Source organism: Crocuta crocuta, unplaced genomic scaffold (genome assembly GCF_008692635.1).
Source record: "Crocuta crocuta isolate KB4526 unplaced genomic scaffold, BGI_CrCroc_1.0 scaffold126, whole genome shotgun sequence".
Taxonomy (NCBI): domain Eukaryota; kingdom Metazoa; phylum Chordata; class Mammalia; order Carnivora; family Hyaenidae; genus Crocuta; species Crocuta crocuta.
This window is the reverse complement of record NW_027531000.1, coordinates 8,028,204-8,047,868: the sequence shown is the minus strand read 5'-3', so window position 1 is coordinate 8,047,868 and position 19,665 is coordinate 8,028,204. Positions and strand designations below refer to the sequence as shown.

At 35.7% G+C, this 19,665-nt stretch overlaps 1 protein-coding gene across 1 annotated transcript in view; it reads left to right on the top strand.

Annotated features, from left to right (window-relative positions):
• Positions 1-19,665, top strand: part of CNTN3 (contactin 3) — a 220,247-nt gene that overhangs the window by 167,379 nt on the left and 33,203 nt on the right. Inside the window, exons 12-15 of the mRNA XM_077770590.1 lie at positions 16,460-16,577; positions 17,425-17,583; positions 17,683-17,832; positions 19,521-19,591. Of these exons, the coding sequence (XP_077626716.1) occupies positions 16,460-16,577; positions 17,425-17,583; positions 17,683-17,832; positions 19,521-19,591 (498 nt within the window). The remainder of the gene's footprint in view (positions 1-16,459; positions 16,578-17,424; positions 17,584-17,682; positions 17,833-19,520; positions 19,592-19,665) is intronic.

Sequence of the window (19,665 nt, the reverse complement as noted above, 5' to 3'; positions counted from 1 at the left end):
GTACCTTATTCAGAGGTCCTAATACACACATGCTCACACACACACACACACACGGTACTTAGAATAACACATGTTCTTGTTCTTGTTAATTGCTATTGCTATCACTACTATTAGAAATAATGGTAGCATTGTTTCTAAATTGTTCTCCAGGAAAGGAGCAGCAATTTATTTTCCTATCAGTAGAACATAAGGGTGCCTGTTACCCCAAATCCTTTCCCACACCTGCTTTTTTCTCTTAATTTTTATATATGTTTTAGCCAAACAGTTGAGAAGTGATATCTCATTTTCCCCAACTTCGTATTTCTCAGATCAGTAATGAGATTGAGAGCCTTTCCATGTGTGTATCAGTATTTTGTATATTAAAGAAAAATTTAGAATTATATCTGACTCCCCCAAATCAAGACAGTTGGGAACTTAGTACTTACTCTTGTGAGATGGAAGATTACTTCTGCAGGAAAAAGAGAAAAAAAAATACCCTTTTTCTTTCTGGCTAGAAAAATTGACAAGAGCCCAGCTACCTGGATTATCATATAGAATAATATCCAAAAACATGTTTAAATCTGGCAGTAGAGAATGTCTTTCAAAAGTTACAAAAACAAAACACAGACTGCTTTTTTATTTTTGTCGGAGACAAATCAATGAAATTGACATTATATGTATCAGATTTTCGTCTCATCTATGTCATGTTCCAGTAGACAGTGTTTTTCTGAGGTCACAGCAGAAAATACTTCACATAGACATAAGCTCACAGGATGTACTAGTCATTTCCTGTCCCATGATAAAGGTTTCTTCTGTAAATTGCAAATCTATCCCTTTGTTCATTTCTCCTGTTGAAATTCACAACTTTGTTTTACAGATTTGCAGTAGGTCCTTATGAATTCATGCTATTGATTATATCTTAGTTTAATTCACTGGAAATGCCTTCTTTCAGTATGTTACATATCTGCAAACTTTGTTTATTGTCATTCATAAAAGTTTTCATTTTCACATAGTCAAAAAACTATATTCTTCGTTTCCTAAGAGTTTTCGTAACTTTTCCTGGGTTGAATGGGATATGCAAACTGTGGGAATTTGAAGAGCGATATGGAGTAGACTTTGGGGAATGACTGTTCTTTGGAGACTGATATGAAAGAAAATTGGGGGATGTGAGAGAGGCTAGTATCATGGGGAGAAAACTTTGGGGGAGATGCAGATATTTAAAGAAAACTTAGGGAGAGATTTTGATGTGAACTTCATCCTGCTTCTCCACAACTTTCAGTAAAATTTTATCACTCACTTAGGAGATGACTTTTGTCCTGGGGAAGAAGCATCAGTTTGTTTTTGATCTGAGACCATCCTGGGATTCTGCTCTTGAATCCAACCCTAATGTTAGTAAGTCTTGGGTTGGATAATGCCAGTCCTCCAACTTAGTTCTTCAATAATGAGTTGGCTATTCTGGGTCTTCTGCCTTTCCATGTAAACTTTAGATTCAATTTGTCAGTGTCCATACACTAATTTGCTGGGATTTTGATTAGGATTATATTTACTCTATAGATCAAGGTGGGATGAAACTAACATGTTCATAGTATTGAATGTTCCTATCCATGAACATAGATTACCTATCCATTTATTTAGTTCTTTTTTAGATATCTTTCATCAGTCTTATCATTTTCCTCGTATAGTTCTTGTATATATTTTGTTAGATTTATGTCTAAGTATTTTATTTTTTGAATGCTATATAAATGGTAATGTGTTTTAATTTCTAATTTGCTTGCTTGTTACTGCTATATAGGAGAGCAGATGACTTTTCTATATTAACCTTGTATTTGGCAATGTTTCTATAATTGCTTATTACTTCCAAGCATTTTGTTATGTTGATTCTTTCAGATTTTCTACATAGACAATCATGTCATCTGAGAAAAATATAAGACCATTTTATTTTTTTCTTCCCAATCTGTATACCCTTTTCTTCTTCTTCTTCTTCTTCTTTTTTTTTTTTTTTTTTGTCTTATTGAATTACTAGGATTTCTAGTACAGTGTTGAAGGCTAATGATGAAAATAAACATCCTTGCCTTATTCTTGATCTTGGCAGGAAAGCTTCAAGTTTCTTACCATTAATTAGGATGTTAGTTGTAGGTATTTTGGAGATGTTTTCTGTCAAGAATTTCCCCCATTCTTTGTTGAATAGTTTTCATCATGAATTCTTTTGTTTTGTTTGCTTTTGTCAAATGCTTTCTCTGCATCTATTCATATGATCATGTCATTTCATGTCATTTTTTTTCTTTTTACTGTATCAGAGTTCATTTGTGTGACCAGTGAATATGGCAGAAGTGATATTATGTTCCTTCATTTTTATTTAAATTTCAATTAGTTAATATACAGTGTAATATTACTTTCAGGTGTATAATATAGTGATTCAGTGCTTCTATACGTTACCATGTGTTCATCTCAACACGTGTACTCCTTAATCCCGATCACCTATCTAACCCATCCCCCCTTCAGGTATTTATTGGTTTGTTCTCTCTATAAAAAGCTTCTGCACAGCAAAGAAAACTATCAACAAAACTAAAGAGCAACCTGTGGAGTGGGAGAAGATATTTATAAGGGATATATCCAATAGGTTATGATCTAACATATATAAAGAACTTATAAAATTCAACACCAAAAAAAAAGAATAATCCAATTTAAAACAGACAGAAGAAATGAGTAGACATTTTTCCAAAGATTTTTCCTTATCATATTCTTGATGAGATGGATTACTTTAAGTGACTTTCAAATACTCATCCAGCCCTGCATAACTGGGATAAATCCCACTTGATTGTGTTGTATAAATTTTATACATTATTAGATTTGATTTGCAATACTTTGTTGTAGATTTTTGTATTTATGTTCGTGAGAGATATTGATCTGTAGTTTTCTTTTCTTGCAGAGTCTTTGTATGATTTCAGTATTAATTAGGGTAATGTTGGCCTCATAAAATGATTTAGGGCATTTCCCTTAGTTTTTATCTGTGGTAAAAGATTATAAAATTGGTATCATTTCCTCCTTAAATGCATGGTAGAATCTTCCAATAAATCCATCTGGGCCTTTTGCTTTCCTTTTGGGAGTGTTATTAATTATTGATTCAACTTTTTTAACAGTATAGTTCTATTGAGTCTGTCTATTTCTTTTTGTATGTATTTTGGTGGTTTGTGACTTTCAGAGATTTGGCCCATTTCATCTAAGTAATCATATTGGTGGACATAGAATTAATTACTCACAGTATTCCTTTAATGTTCGTAGCATCCATAGTGAAATCTCTTATTTTGTAATTTGTGTTTTCTCTTTCTTTTTTTAATTAGCCTAACCAGAGGTTAATCTATTTTACTGATCTTTTCAAAGAATCAGTTTCTGATTTCATTGATTTTCTCTATAGATTCCCTGTTTCCAATTTCACTGATTTTTTAATCTTATTATTTCTTTTCATCTGCTTAATTTTGATTTAATGTCTCTTTTTTCATTTTTTTAATGTCTGTTTATTTTTGAGAGAGAGCATGAGTGGGGGAGGGGCAGAGAGAGAGGGAGACACAGAATCTGAAGCTGTCAGCACAGAGCCCAATGCCAGACTCAAACCCGTGAACCATGAGATAATGACCCGAGCCAAAGTTGGACGCTAAACCAACTGAGCCACCCAGGCACCCCAATTGTCTCTCTTTTTAAAATAGTTCCTTAAGGTTAAAATTTATATTATTGACTTTATATCTTTCTTCTTTTCTAATATATACATTCCGTGCTGGAAATTCCCCTCTAAGTATTGCTGTCTGTACATCCCACACATTTTTTGATAAGGTATATTTTCATTTATATTTAGTTCAAAATATTTATAAATTTGTCTTGAGATGTTTTCTTGGACTTACATGTTATTTAGAAGTGTGCTGTTTAATATCTAGCATTTGGGGAGTTTTCAGATAACTTTATCTTTCTGCTATCAATATCTAGTTTAATTCCATTATGTTCTGAAAGCAGATATTGTAGAATATCTCTCCTTTCAGATTTGTTAAGGTGTGTTTTATGGCCCATTATGTGGTCTTTCTTGGTAAACGTTCTATGTGAGTTTGAATAGAATGTATAATCTGCTATTTTTGGATGAAGTAGTCTATAGATATCCATCATATCCAGTTGATTAATAGTGCTGTTCATTCAAGTGTTCTTACTGTATTTCTGCTTGTTGGACCTGTTCATTTTGATAGATGGGTTTTAAGCTCTTAAGCTATAATGGTGGATTCATCTATTTCTCCTTACAGTTTTATCAGTTTTTTTCTTTATGTATTTTAGTTCTTTCTTGTTAGGTATATATACATTAATGGTTGTTATGTCTTGAAATATTAACCATTGTATCATTGGGTAATGTCCCTCTCTGTCCTTGGTAACTTTTTTTCTTTCTTAAAGTCATCTCTGTTTGAAATTAATATAGCTACTTCCACTTTTTTAAAATTAGTATTAGCATGGTATATTTTCCCATCCATTTATTTTAATCTAGATGTATCTTGATATTTAAGTGGGTTTTTTATAGACAAGACATAGTTGGTTCTTGATTTTTAATTCACTCTGATAATCTGTGTCTTTTGCTAGATATATTTAGACCATTGACTTTTTTTTTATTATTATTTCAGTGCAAATGAGAGAGAGGCAGAGAGAGAGGGAGACACAGAATCTGCAGCAGACTCTAGGCTCTGAGCTGTCAGCACAGAGCCCAGTGCAGAGCTCAAACTCACAAACCATGAGATCATGATCTGAGCCAAAGTCGAACATTTAATCAGTTGAGCCACCCAGGTGCCCCTAGACCATTGATGTTTAAGGAGATTGTTAATATAGTTGGATTAATCTCTATCGTATTTCTTCCGTTTACTATTTGTTGCCCTGTTCTTTGTTTTTGTTTTGATCTTTCACTGTTTTTCTGTCTTTTGTTGTTTTAATTGAGTATTTTATATGTACTCTTTCTCCCCTCTTAGTATATCAATTATAATATTATACATTATATATTATAATAGTTTTAAGTAGTTATCCTTAAGTTTGCAATATATATTTACAACCAGTCCAACTCTACTTTCAAATAACACAATACAACTTCAGTGGTAGTGCAAGTACCTAATAATCACAAAATATTCCTAATCTTTCCTCCTATCCCTTATATCATTGCTGTCTTTCTTTCACATACACATATGTCTACATTTATATATCAACATAAATTCACTTTTGATAATAGTATTTTGAACAATGTGTTAACTATTAGATCTATTAAGAATAAACAGAATAAAAGTCTTTATTTTACATTTATTTATTTATTCTCTGATGCTCTTTTTTTCTTTATGTAAATCTAAACTCCTGATCTGTATCATTTTCCTTCTCTCTGTAGGACTTCTTTTAACATGTCTTGCTCGGCAGGCTGCTGGCAACAGATTTCTTTAATATTTTTTTTTATTGCCTCATAAGTGTGTATTTCTCCATTCACTTTTCAGGATGTTGAATTCTAGGTTGGTGGGTTTCTTCTCTCAGCACTAAATATTTCATTCCATATGTTTTCTTGCTTTGCTTCTGAGGAGACATAGGATGTAACTCTTATTTTTTTCCTCCAGGTAAAGTGTTTTTTGCTCAGGCGTTTTTCAAGATTCTCTTTGATATTTTTTTTGAGATTTGAATGTTATAATGCCTACATGTAGTTTTTGTGGCATTTAACTGACTTGACTTTCTGTGAGCTTATTGGACCTGAGGTTTAGTATCTGATATTAATTTGGGGAAACTCTAAGTCATTTTTGCCTCAGATATTACTTCTCTTCCCCTTCTCTCTTTTACCTTCTTCTGATATCCCCATTAAATGTATATTATACCTTTTGTAGTTACCCTACATTTCTTGAATATTTTATCCATTTTTTCTTTTTGTCTTTGACTTTCAGTATTGAAAGAGTTAATCGTTGTATCCTCAAGCTCAGAGATTGTTTTTTCAGCCATGTCTGCTCTATTACTAACCCCATGAAGCCATTGGTCTGTTACCATGTTTTTGATCTCTATCATTTCTTTTTTATTGTTTCTTAGAATTTCCCTTTCTTGGCTTACATTGTCCATCTATTTTGCATGTTGTTTCCTTTTTCCATTAAACCCCTTAACATATTAATCACAGTACTTCTTAAATTCTTGGTCTGATAATTCCAACATTCCTGTCATACCTGGTGCCTCCTCTGATGCGTATTCAGTCTCTTCAAACTATGGGTTTTTTTTTTTTTCCTTTTAATGTGCCTTGTCATTTTTTGTTAAAGGACAGACCTGATGTACTAGACAGATATGAGGCAGTAAATTGGTCACCACAAGTGGAGTATAAGGTGTGGGAGAGGGAAGGCATTCTGTAGTCCTCTGATTAGGTCTCATTCTTTTGGTGAGCCTGTTCTCCTGGACTGTGAACTTCCCAGTGCTTCTTCTTGTTCCCCTTCACCCATTTGGTGAGGTGTCAGCAGGGCTCGGAGTTTGTCTGTTTCCCTTTCCCCATGTTAAAGGCTAGAGGGAGCTAGATTTGGGTATCCCCTTTCCCTTGGAAGAAGTATTTATCTCTGATAAAAACCTCAGCAGATTAGTCCCTGATAAAATAGTTTCTCCTGAAAGCAAGACTTGTTAAGGACAGAATGCTCTGGCTTATTTCAAAATAGTAAATGGTTCTCTTCCTTTGGCTTGCCAGAATCACAGGGGCATTTTTCTCTGCTATTCACTGTGAGAATCTGGTAGAGCTCCTGGAGGCACAGCTCAGAGAAGTGTTTCAGCTCCAGTAATTTAGGATTCTCTGGATTCACATGTTGTTTTTCCAGTTTGGGAAGTCGTGATTTTCTCTGTGAACTCACTCCTGTGCCAGATCTAAGAAGAGTTGTTGATTTTTCATTCAAGTTTTTACTTGCTTTGGGGATGGTGTGCTGCTAAGCTGCTTATACACTGACTGAAAACCAGAAGTCAGGGTGGCTGGCCCAATTCTTAATTGGGTTATTTGCCTTTTTAGTATTGAGTTGTAATTGTTCATGCTGGCTTAGATTTTATGTCCGAATTTCAGAAAGAAAATCATTCTACTTTGCAAGGCATAACATTTAATTATATCATTTAATTGATCTGAAACTAAATAAGAAAGGGAAGGATAAATGGTTCATTTGGGGCAATTTAAAAATTTAGACTCAAAAATCAGAAATTGTAGGTGTTCTTTTATTATAGTAAACACTCTGATTTTTATGCTGTTTTTCTTATACTGAGTCTAAACTTTTAGATCACACTGTTTACCAGAAAAAAAGCATAATGATAGTCATATTTGACTTCACATCTAGTCTCTCTTACTTAATCTTGTTCAATAAGACTTTGAGATGAAAAATCTACAGTTCTGAAGTGTCAGGAATACTGTTGGAACACATTAGTCTGCTTTTGTAATAAACATAGTAGGATATCTTTCCCAGCAGTTCTCCTGGGAGTGGGCATAATCTTATTCTCTGTCTGCTCAGGCATCCTTTTCTGGCTCACAAATAGCTACTGACATGAAAGGAAGAGTGGCTAGATAAAGGTTGTTGTTGTTGTTAACCTGTTTTGAGTTGTACTGACAGCCACTCAAAACAACCCTACAAGGATAAATTCTANTTTTCTGGCTCACAAATAGCTACTGACATGAAAGGAAGAGTGGCTAGATAAAGGTTGTTGTTGTTGTTGTTAACCTGTTTTGAGTTGTACTGACAGCCACTCAAAACAACCCTACAAGGATAAATTTTGGTGAATAATTACCCCATACTCACTGTTCTCTCCCCCTCAGATCTCCTGATGGGAGGAATCCAAGGAAAAGGCAGAGGATGAAGGAACCACTTTAGATATAGGGCATATAGGTCAGCTGCCCAAAACTGAGGCAGTATTGTAGGTACAGAGAGATCTGGAGGAGTGTAGCCAACAACCTTGTTTGCAAAGATGGCTATAACAACATCCCATATCCAACATGTTCTTCTTTCAGTATGACTTGACACTCCTCATTGAGTGGTGAAATCTATGACTCTCCCCTTAAAACCTAGTCTTCTATGACTTCCTTGAGCAGTAAAGAACAGCAGGAGGGAAGCTATGTGATTGCTAAGGCCAGCTCATAAAAATGCATGCATTTCTATCTTGTTCCATCAGCACCATTTCTCTTGGAATCCAGCCACCATAATATGAGGAAGCCCAAGCACACTGTGGAGAGGTCTACCTCAAGAGGAACTAAAGTCCCTAGCCCACAGGTATGGCTGAATTCCCAGCCAACAGCCCATATCAACATCAATTTGATGGCAACATCAACTTGCCAAACATGGAAATGGGCTTGCCAGTCCCCTGCCTGCCACCTCAGCTGATGAAATTTATAACAGAGATGAGCTTTCCCCACTGATCCCTGCTCAAATTACATATTCCAGAGGAGAATAAATGATCATTTTTATTTTAAGGCACTAAGTTTTGAGTAATCTATTACATAGCAATAGTAATCGAAACTAGAAGTAAACATAAGACATTTGGCACATTTGGTAAAGTTTTCATGAAACGATGACTTTTTATTCCTTTGTATGAGTAGACTCCTGTTCTTATATACTAGGTTTTTCATTCTACAATGGATGAATCTACTCTCTCTAAATTTTAAGCTTCTGATATAAGGATTTATTTTTTTTAATTTTTTTAATGTTTTATTTATTTCTGAGAGAGAGAGGCATTGTGAGCAGGGGAGGATCAGAAAGAGAGGGAGATACAGAATCTGAAGCAGGCTCCAGGCTCTGAGCTGTCAGCACAGAGCCTGACCCGGGGCTCAAACCCACGAACCGTGAGCCAAAGTCTCACGTTTTTGAGACTTTTGACCTGAGCCAAAGTCGGATGCTTAACCGACTGAGCCACCCAGGCGCCCTTGATATAAGGATTTAAAAAGAGAGAGATTTGATCCACAAGTTAAACTGTTACTCAGGGTAGCCTCTCATGACTTCCAATGCTTTCATGCTATGTCAGTATTGATCCCTAAATCCAAAAGAATCCGTGAGCTCTGAGCTGTTGGCATGGAGCCTTCTTGGGATTCTCTCTCACTCCCTCTCTCTCTGCCTCCCCCCTCCCCTTGAATTCTCTCTAAAAATAAATAAATAAACTTTAAAAATGTTTTAAAAGCAATTCTGGAGTGATTCATGTTGACAAATAGTAAATTTCTGTATGAATCTATAGAAATTTATCAACATGTTAAATCATTTCCGTATCTACTATTTTTTAAATTATGGTGAACGTGCCAAGGCAGTCTGATTACAAGGAAATGAGCCTTGTGGTTGACTTCTAGTCCCCATTGCATAAATACTGGGTTTCTCACCCATGCTCTAAGATTAAAATATGTATAGGATTGCTTCTCAGATTATGAGCCCATCAGTAAACAGCCTAACTTCATGATTTTCTCATGCAATTATTAGTTGCAGAATTTTAGAGTTAGGGAAAGACATGAGTGATTATTTAGATTCTTTTAGCTCTAAGTCAAGTGAAGATGAAGAATGGAAATGTCAGGAGGTATCATGTTTGTTAACCCTCACTACACTTTAGAATCAGATAAAGGATCTCCATTTCCTAGTCCATTCTGATTTAATTGCTCTGGAATGTGTCCCAGGCGTTTCTGGTATTTTTTAAAAGACTCTTCAGATGAGCTTATTGTACAGCCAGCATTGAGCACTGCTAGGTTTAGTGAAATAGATGGCCCCAAGTTTTGCAAAGCATAGACCATGTACTCATAGGCCATGTATAATAAGGTAGAATGTGAGAGAGCTATTCTGTTTTTTCATTTTCTTTCAATCATTAGGTTAAATCAAGAAAAATGTTCACTATGGTGTTCAGTTTCTCACTAATGATTCTCTAATATTTGTTAAACTCCCCTTTAAAAAATTTTTTTTTAATGTTTTATTTATTTCTGAGAGAGAGAGAGAGAATGAGCAGGGGAGAGTCAGAGAGAGAGGGAGATACAGAATCTGAAACAGGCTCCAGGCTCTGAGCTGGCAGTCAGCACAGAGCCTGACGCAGGGCTCGAACCCACAAACTGTGAGATCATGACCTGAGCCAAAGTCAAATGTTTAACCGACTGAGCCACCCAGGCACCCTGCTAAACTCCCCTTTTAATTAGAAGAGCAAAGGTCCCAGCCTCAGAGATTTTGAAAGTGTCCAGTTCATATCTGTGTACATTATTGTGGACAGTGGGTCCTTTGCACTGCTTTCTACTCAGCGTATTCATTTTGGCAGGTAATTATTATTTTGGTCAGCAGTTTTGCATTTAAGATAAAAAACCATACATTTTCCATATCAATTTCCATATAAATATAAATTTAAGAAAGTTTATAATTTTAAGAAAAAAATAAGGAGCATCTGGTACTAGAATAGAGCAAAACAAAACTGTGGAGGTGTGAGTCTGGTGAATGAAGTCACTTGAAAACACTGAGTTAAAATCGTTATGGGAACAAAGACCTAAATGCTTAGGTACTCCATCAACACACCACCACCCAGAAAAGAAATGTCCTATGCTGTTAATATGAACTTGATGTTGCAATAGAAAAGCTGACACCTTTACAGCAAAAGAGCATTCAACTTAACCTAAAATATGCACGAAGTGCCTTTGACTGAGTTTTTGTCATCTTTTATGTGTCACTCTTTCAAAAACCGTTAGGATGGAACAAGCTGGGACTCTCAGTCCAATCATGGAACAATTATTCCAATTTATTGGTATCAAAGAAAATCAAGCAAATTTTGATATGAACAGACAACATATTATTTGCCTTCAGTATCATCTGTTCAGACAACTAGGCTTCAGATAATTTCCAAGGAAGATGTTAATCAGTTAACAAAACTAAGGCTATTTAGTGTTAAGACCGATTTCTCCGGTTTCAGAGCTGCTAATTATTTCTCCTCCTTGCCTGAGCAGTGTACATCGGTAATGGAAGTGACCTTGTTGCACCTGTTTTGGATTGATGGTGGGGACAAGTTTTGATTTGGTTCTTCAGAAATTCAGGTCTACCAACAATTCCTTCAGGGACCTTCACAGAGGAAAACACCACCCAGATTCCAGACTGAACCAGCAGGTTCGACTGCTTTCAAGGCACCTACATATGATTTACATGCAGTGTCAGGATTTGGAAGGCAACCCGGCGATAGGATGAATGATTAATATTGAACTCTGTGCAATAACAGGCCGTGTAAAACGACAAAATGAGGGGGCCACCTATTCAACCTTGCCTTCCAAATAGCCATCAAAGGCTTTTTTTCCTTCTTAAACTGGAAATTTATGCCTCTTGGCAGTCTAGTAGCAGCATTTACATTGAGAGTGCTTACTAGGAAATTAGTTTTTGCTGATAATTTGTTATATTGAAAGTTTATGCTACATTTGCACTGTTCAAAAGGTTTCCTGAGTTCTAAGTTTTATTTTATACCTTCATTTTTAGCATATGGTAGATAGCACAGTGTACTTTCAGCCAACCTATAATTATTAATGATCTGTCTGCTTATTTATTTTTTCCTGGCATAGATTATCACATCGTGTAGTATTTTTTTTTTTCCAGGGCAGAGCAGTTTTTAAATTACATCAAAAATTCCATTAGCATCATCACCTAAGAAAATATAGGGAAAAAGTTAATAAGCACCTCTTCTATTTCATTTCATACGCACTGAATTTTCCCTTAGCATGTATTTCAAAGATGATTTGGCTTATAAGTCCATTTACTGTTTATACCTATAACATGTTCTAGATATAATTTTTTTCTAGGGGACATCTACCATGATTAGATGAACAAATAATTGGATAATCAGATAAATGCAGCAAAGCTTTACATTTTTTTTAATGAAAAAACTCAAAATCTCATTGTCATCATGGGGTAAATATGAACCTGAAATTATCTACAATGGTTTGTACATTAACTATATCCTTGATATCTTCTCTCCCCTGTACTCCCAAATAGACTATGTTCTCACCTGCCTTAGGGTCTTTGTATATGTTTAAGTACTATAATGTAACCCACATTTTCTCTAACCCTCTTTTTCTAGATAGCTTGTACTCATATTGCAAACATCAGCTGAACTATCAATTCACCAAATCTCCAGAAAATCATGGATTCCTCTATGTACTTTGAGCTTGCATTATTACATTGTAATTTTACATTGATATGTCGTAGGCATTTGATTAGTGACTGTCTTTCAACTGTAAACTCCAAGAACATATGGACTGTTATTTTTTTTACCATTGAATCCCTAGTGGCTGTAGTACAGGATGATGCTTAATCAGTAGTTTTGAGTAAATCATCTTATGTTTTAAAGATAGGGCATTTCAGAAAGAAATACAATTCCTACAACTTAGGGAAATGTCTCCTCCTTTTTAAACTCTTGTAAGTGACTAGAATAAGGCTGTCCCACTAATAAAATCTCCATTTCTGAGTAAATCTCTGGTCAATGGCACTGAAAAGGGACAGACTGAGAATTACACTGTTGTGCTTTGAGAGGGAGATCTTAAGGGAAGTAGGGATGGAGAGGTTTAAAAAAAAAATGAAGCTTTGACTCTGCATCTGCCTGGTTCTGGTCCACTGTATTTGAGGGAAAGGGAGAAAAGGCTGAGTTTAGGAAAACAATACAAAGAAATACTAACAGGCTAATTTAATAACAAACTACAGCTGTTTTTTTAAAATTTAGATTCAAGTTAATTAACATACAGTGTAGTGTTGGTTTCAGGAGTAGAATTTATTGATTCATCACTTACATATAACATCAAATGCTTAATCCAACAAGTGCCCTTCTTAATGCCCATCACTCATTTAGCCCCTCCTCCCACCCCCTTCCCCTCCAGCAAACCTCAGTTTGTTCTCTGTATTTAAGAGTCTCTTACGGTTTACCTTTCTTTCTGTTTTTATCTTACTTCTTTCTTCCCTTCCCCAAGGTTATTTTTGTTTCTTAAATCCCACATATGAGTGAAATCATATGGTATATATCTTCCTCTGACTATTTTGCTTATCATAATATACTCTAGTTCCATCTATGTGGTTGCAAATGGCAAGATTTCATTCTTGTTGATTGCTGAGTAATATTCCATTGTATGTATGTTGTGTGTGTATATATGTATATGTATATATAAGTAAATATATTTATATATACCACATCTTCTTTATGCATTCATCGGTCCAAGCTATTTTTTTATTCAGAGAATTAATAGTATCCTAAGAATGTGCTTGAAGATTTTAACATTCCTAAGTTGTTTTATTTGAATCTAAATATATCTAAATAATGGATGAAATTTTATTGATAAATATGTTGAGAAATAATCTAGCAAGTACTGCTTTGCCGCATTTTGACAACTTTTTTCAGTTTTATTGAGTTATACTTTACTAATTTTACTGGTGTTTTTCTGGACATACCTCTTCTCTCACCTTTATCACAGTCAATCAGCAATTAACTATATTGTAACCATGAACAATGAAAAACTGATAGGGACAAGAACTGGACTCATAGAAGTGAAACTTCCCTTGGAAATTTTCCTTTTTTTTATCTTTTTGCAATGTCCAAATATTCAGACACATGTTGATAAATTATAGGATGTTCTAATTAGCACAATTATTTAAATTATTGTTATTGTTTCATTTTTATGAAAGAACTTGGAGCTTAGAATTAGAATCATGTTATTTTACAATTTCAGCCTATGCTCCTCTTTAATGCGGAGCATATAAACATATTGCCATATGTAGTAATAACTGCATTTTGAGAGCTATTTTATTCTACCAAAAAACGCACTGATTATAAGTGTATAACTCAATGAAGTTTTACAAAATGAACATACTCATGTAACCCACACTGAAGTCAGGAAACAACATGACCCATATCCCAGAAATCTTCATGGTGCCTCATTTTAGTACTACCCATCCTTTGAAAAAAAAAAAACAACAAAAACCCATCTACATCTGTGATGCAACAGATTCTATAATGTGGCCTCTTCTGATTTATATCTCAGGTGCTGAGACTCAGCCGTGTTGATCTGTGTCATTATGGTTCGTTCATTTTCATGGTCTAATAGTATTTCCTTAAATGTGCTGTGATGGACATTGAGTTGTTTCTGTCTTCTCGCTCCTATGGACAGTGCTGCTGCAAACATTTTTGTAAATGTGTTTAATGAGCATAGGCATTCATCTCTGTAAGGTTTATAGTCAGGAATGGACTTGTTGGGTCTCAGATTATGCTTATGTCCCGTCTCCGTGGATACTTCTAAATAGTTTTCCAGAATGGCTGCACTAATCTCCGCCCCTGTTAGCATCTTGAGTCCCAGTTGCTTCACATCCTCAGCAGGGCTTGGAACTGTCTCTCTCATTTATTCTAAAGTTCTCTACGCATGGTCTGTGGCGTGCAGTTTAGTTTAACTTTCTATAAATAACTTTTCTATATTTATGAAAATAATTTGTTCAGCATGTATATATCTGTTACCCTGGCATGGGCTTACATTCTAGAGAGCAGAGACTATGTATTAGAGACTTCGCTGTCCTTGAGTGACCTGAACATGGCAAGAACTCAAGGAACTTTTCTTAAGAGGAATCTTAACTCTGCGTACTGATCCATTTAAAGAGTAGATAGAGTAAGAGAGAAGAAACGGTTGAAAAGGAACAATACAAATGTGCTTTATTGAGAGAGACAGAAATTAAAGAGAGCAGCCCTCTTAAATTTTGCTAAATTTTATTTTCCATTTACATATTCATCCACTCAGATTTACATTAGTGCTGAAAAACAGTCAGCGGATCCTGCTACCTACATGTCTTAGTTAACTGCTTCCTTTTTCCACTCATTGTAAAAAGATAATTAAAAATTAAATTTCCCCTGATGGTGAGCCTAACTACATTTCTCGAGGAAGGTGGTTTGGTTTTGACATAAGCTAACTAAGTTATTTCTCTCTTCACCCATTCATACCATAAGTGAAAAGAAATGGCAAGTCTAATATCTGTCTCTTCCTTACTCTTTCAACAAACACAGCCAGCAAGTGTGCCTGAAAGATGTATTTATATATCTAAGGGCATAAAGAAAGTCCAGTTCTAATTTTCTTTTACCGACTGCTTTCAAAATAAGCAAATAAACATAAGCAAGAATAATAACTCACCCATTGCCTTGACGGAATTAAATAGTAATGGTTCTTACTTCCCTGAAAATAAGAGATTTCTATAGAAATGATAATCAACCTCCTGTGAGTATATGGAGCTCATAAAACCTGAAGGGTTTCTAAAGGTCAGCAAGCATTGAAAGTTTTGTCCTGGGGATAAATTTCTAAATAGCCCTGAGTAGAAAGAGAGGGAGGGAAAGAAAAAAGTTCAACTTGAAAGTAAAATGTGCAAACTTAACAGTTTTTGGATTATCATTTAATTGCAGCCATCAGTCACCTCGCATCTGCTTTCTCCCAGTACTCAAGAAATTTGGGCTAAAGCCACACAATCTGACCAACAGAGAATATATAGCCCATTAAGAATCCAAAGGATAGGAAGCAATATTTAAGGAATTACCCTGTAGGAGATCTTAGGAAATTACCTAAAAGCAGGGTGGTGGAATCCATCTTTCAAAAAATACTAAGAAAACTAGAGAGTAAAACTGTCCTTTTAATTAATAAGATAAACACTATTGCTTCTTCTTGTGTACCAGTTTAGAGATTTTTCAGTAAGTGATCATTTTCAAAGAGTTTTGCTTGCCAAATGATTTTATTTTAATCCATATTTTTACTAATGCGTGGAACTGGCCTGCAGTAAGTACTTTTATGAACATGATTTTATATTCTTTTAAAATGAGTACATTTGAAGTTGAGCTCTTAGAAATACATTTGCTCCATTAATTGGTGCTAGAGGATGCCAGCAAACGTCTTTATGGACAGCTGTTATTTTTAGGGTTTAAAGTGTTTTAATTTCTTCTTATTGAGGGGTTCAAACTGACTGTTCCTAAATTCTATATTGAAAGAATTAAATGGCTTTAGGCTTTTTAAGTTCCAATGTGTTCAGAAAAGTGTTTCAACCATGGTAATCCTCTTGTGCCACTGTATTTATCTCCCACCAGATACCTAAATGCTTCTCTCCTCTTCTCAGGCAGATAATTGCATAGAGGTTGGAACCAGAGAGAAGACTTGAGCTGGTGCTGAGCAGTGGATATAAAAAGAAGTGTCACCCTAGTGGAAGTAAATAGACTCTGAAACCATAATCTCTGCCCTTACTTATTTTTGAAGCCATAAATACCCAGGGGAAAGCTTGTCATTTATTTAGCTACAGAAATCTGTATCTGCAATCCCGTATGGTTTTTAACTTGTTTTTATTTCCATACATTCCATTGTAGCAGTCTACAGTCTTGAACCACCTTGGTCTTCTCTCTAAATAGGGGTTTCATCTCAATAGTATTGTTGGCTACAGCCTTCAAGACTCTTTGTGTTTCCAAAATGATAGTGTGTTCATTACTTGTTTTTTTCCATCAGAGTTCATCTGGTGATTTAATGATCAGAAACATTCAACTGAAACACAGTGGAAAATATGTGTGTATGGTGCAGACGGGGGTGGACAGTGTTTCATCTGCTGCCGATCTCATAGTAAGAGGTAGATAATAATGCCTGTGTTTGTTGTTGTTGTTTATTTGTTTGTTTGTTTTACATCTTACCTAATCAGTTCTTACTGGAGGAAAAACCATGAGACCACATGTCAGCATGTGAGTTATATTACTGATTTGATCACCCCCCCCATCCAAATAGTCTAGAGGATATGACAAAAAGGGTGGGTGCTAATTCAACAAAATAAATATCTCAGCTCTGTCCTTCAAATAGCTCTCACTGTAATAAGCATTTCACAGCTGCTGCCAAGCTGATGTGGTTTTGAGCATGTCATTAATACAGTGACAGTGTTTAATATGAAAGGGAATAGTGATAGTGTGTATATGACAACTTCCCAGAAAACCAAGATCATCCAGAATGCTTGAGAAAATTTGCCAGTTTAAGCTGCTGTCCAAGGTACTGATTTGCTACTGGGCTGAAAAAGGACCAGAGGACATGATAGAATAAAACATCTCTAGATAGCAAACTAGGAACTACAGAGGTGTACCAGTAAATTAAAAGAAAAGAAGTCATGCCAAAAGTAAAAGATGTAGAATTGGAAAAGGTGCAGGAATCCTGCTGAAAAGAAGCCTCAAAAAACAGGTGTCATTTACAGCCCTAGAATAGTATGATTTTGAAATTACTGACTCACATCCAGACTGAATATCTAAGAGCAGAAATATCAAAAAGAAAAAGTAGTACTTGTTTGCTAGGCTAATGCCCTTCTTCCCCAAGTAGTTTTGAAATTAGGGTCCGTTGTAAGTATTGAAGTGATCATGTGATATATTCTTCACTTTGGTGTAAAAGATGACATTTATGGAATTACTACCCACTGTTTGCATTTTTGTCTTCCTTAGGTTCACCTGGACCACCAGAAAATGTGAAGGTAGATGAAATTACAGATACGACCGCCCAACTCTCCTGGAAAGAAGGTACAGATAACCATAGCCCAGTTATATCCTATTCTGTCCAGGCAAGGACACCTTTCTCCGTGGGCTGGCAAACTGCCACAACAGGTAAAAGGGGAGAGTCAAATGCCATTGGTACATATAAATGGATTTTAAGTCAGTGCTGAGACATGCAGACTGTTACTTCTCTGATATATTCCTTTTTAGTGCCTGAAATCATTGATGGGAAAACACACACAGCTACCGTAGTCGAGTTAAATCCATGGGTGGAATATGAATTTCGGGTTGTAGCCAGCAACAAAATTGGAGGTGGAGAACCCAGTTTACCCTCAGAAAAAGTAAGAACTGAAGAGGCAGGTTAGTGTTTTTGTTTTCTGAGTAAAATGGGTTAATAGGTTTTCCTGGGTGTGTATTTCCATTTCTCTTGGCAGTGGTCTCCAGGCCAGCAGGGAGTCAACCTCGAAAATCCATTGTTGCAATTATCTGACCTGCCTAATGGCAGAACTAGCCATATGGCATTTGTCAAAAGACACGTGTGTAAGTGATTCTGATGTAATGTGACATTTCCAAAAGTTCAGTCCATCATCAGCATTCATTAGTGCATGTTGAGTGAATATGTTTTTGTCACTTAAGGTTATAATTACTATCTGACATAGCCACCCTGTTAACAGGGGAAATGCTGTTTTCATTTATAACAAGCATTGACAAATTGGTAGGATAATGACATTTGGGAGTTCTGCTGCTAGAAAACCTCATTTTGTCACCATGCTCCATGAATGAACTCAAGCTACTGGTGATTCGGGATATTTTGACCCCTCAACGATTAAGAGAGAATCATTGTTAAGATTTTATATTTGGGGCAACTATTAGTATTAACCGTAAGACTTTTTAAAAATAATATCCTAACACTGAAACTAGAAACTAAGAGGTGTACGTAGTATCACATTATTGAGACATCTGAGAGAATAAATATACTTTCCTTTTCAGAATCTGTAATATTAATTAATATTAATTAGAAGGATGTTTGAAGTATAGTTCGTATATCACTTTAGGAACTAAGCCAAAATAGAAGTCAAGGAATATGTTTTAGTAATTTTAATGATGCTTTTTCACTCAGGACAATGCATGTGATATTTCTGGCAGGAATTATGAGAAATATGGGAACCATGCCAATTTTTGTAGTCCTTTTATTTATTCACACAACACCTTTTTTAATGTTTATTTATTTATTTATTTTAAGAGAGAGAGAGAGCATGTGAGTGGGGGAAGGGCAGAGTGAGAGGGAGAGAGAGAATCCCAAGCAGACTCCACACTGTGAGCAGAGAGGTGGAGGCGGGGCTCAATCTCACAAACCATGAAATCATGACCTAAGCAGAAATCAAGAGTCGGACACTTCACCAACTGAGACACCCTGGTGCCCCCGCACAACCCATATTTAAGGAGTGTCTATTGTGTGCTCAGCATGTTCTAGACATGGTGGCGACAGCTGGGAACAAAGACCACCTTCAGGGAACTTCTATAGTAATTGTGTCATAGAACTTATGAAGTGTGCAATTCTCAGTGTAAGTAAGGAATCTGATGCCTGTGTGAAGTTTATAAAGAATATGTCTTAACAATATTTGAGGGTTTCAGTGTAGGTCACTTTTTTTAGGTAGAGGCAATATTGGCTCGCCAATTAGATCTCTTCTGTGGAATATTCACAAGTTAAATGTTCATGCTGGATTCATTTCCCATCATTCCTAGTGAATCACTTTCCCCTGTTGTATTAACCTTTATGTGGACTCTTTTTTTATGTTTAAGATATTTTGATTCTTTGATAATCTCATGCAAAGATAAATTATTTGAGCTCCCCAAAGATAGCACACACACATACACACACACATTGCATATATGTTTTATATGATCCAGATACACACATACGCATGTATAATGTGCCTGTGATCAGATTACTGCAACTATTAGAAATAAGCAACACTGAGTCTTCTTTCACATAAACATTGCCAAATGCAAATAGGGTTTTATCTCTGTCTCTCTGACCTACACAGTTCCAGACGTGCCTCCTTCAGAAGTCAGTGGAGGAGGTGGAAGCCGGTCTGAGCTGGTGATAACCTGGGATGTAAGTGTCTGGGCACCATCCTCCCCCATAGGCCATTGTTGTTCCCACCATGGCCTCCTGAGTGGTGCTGCTGG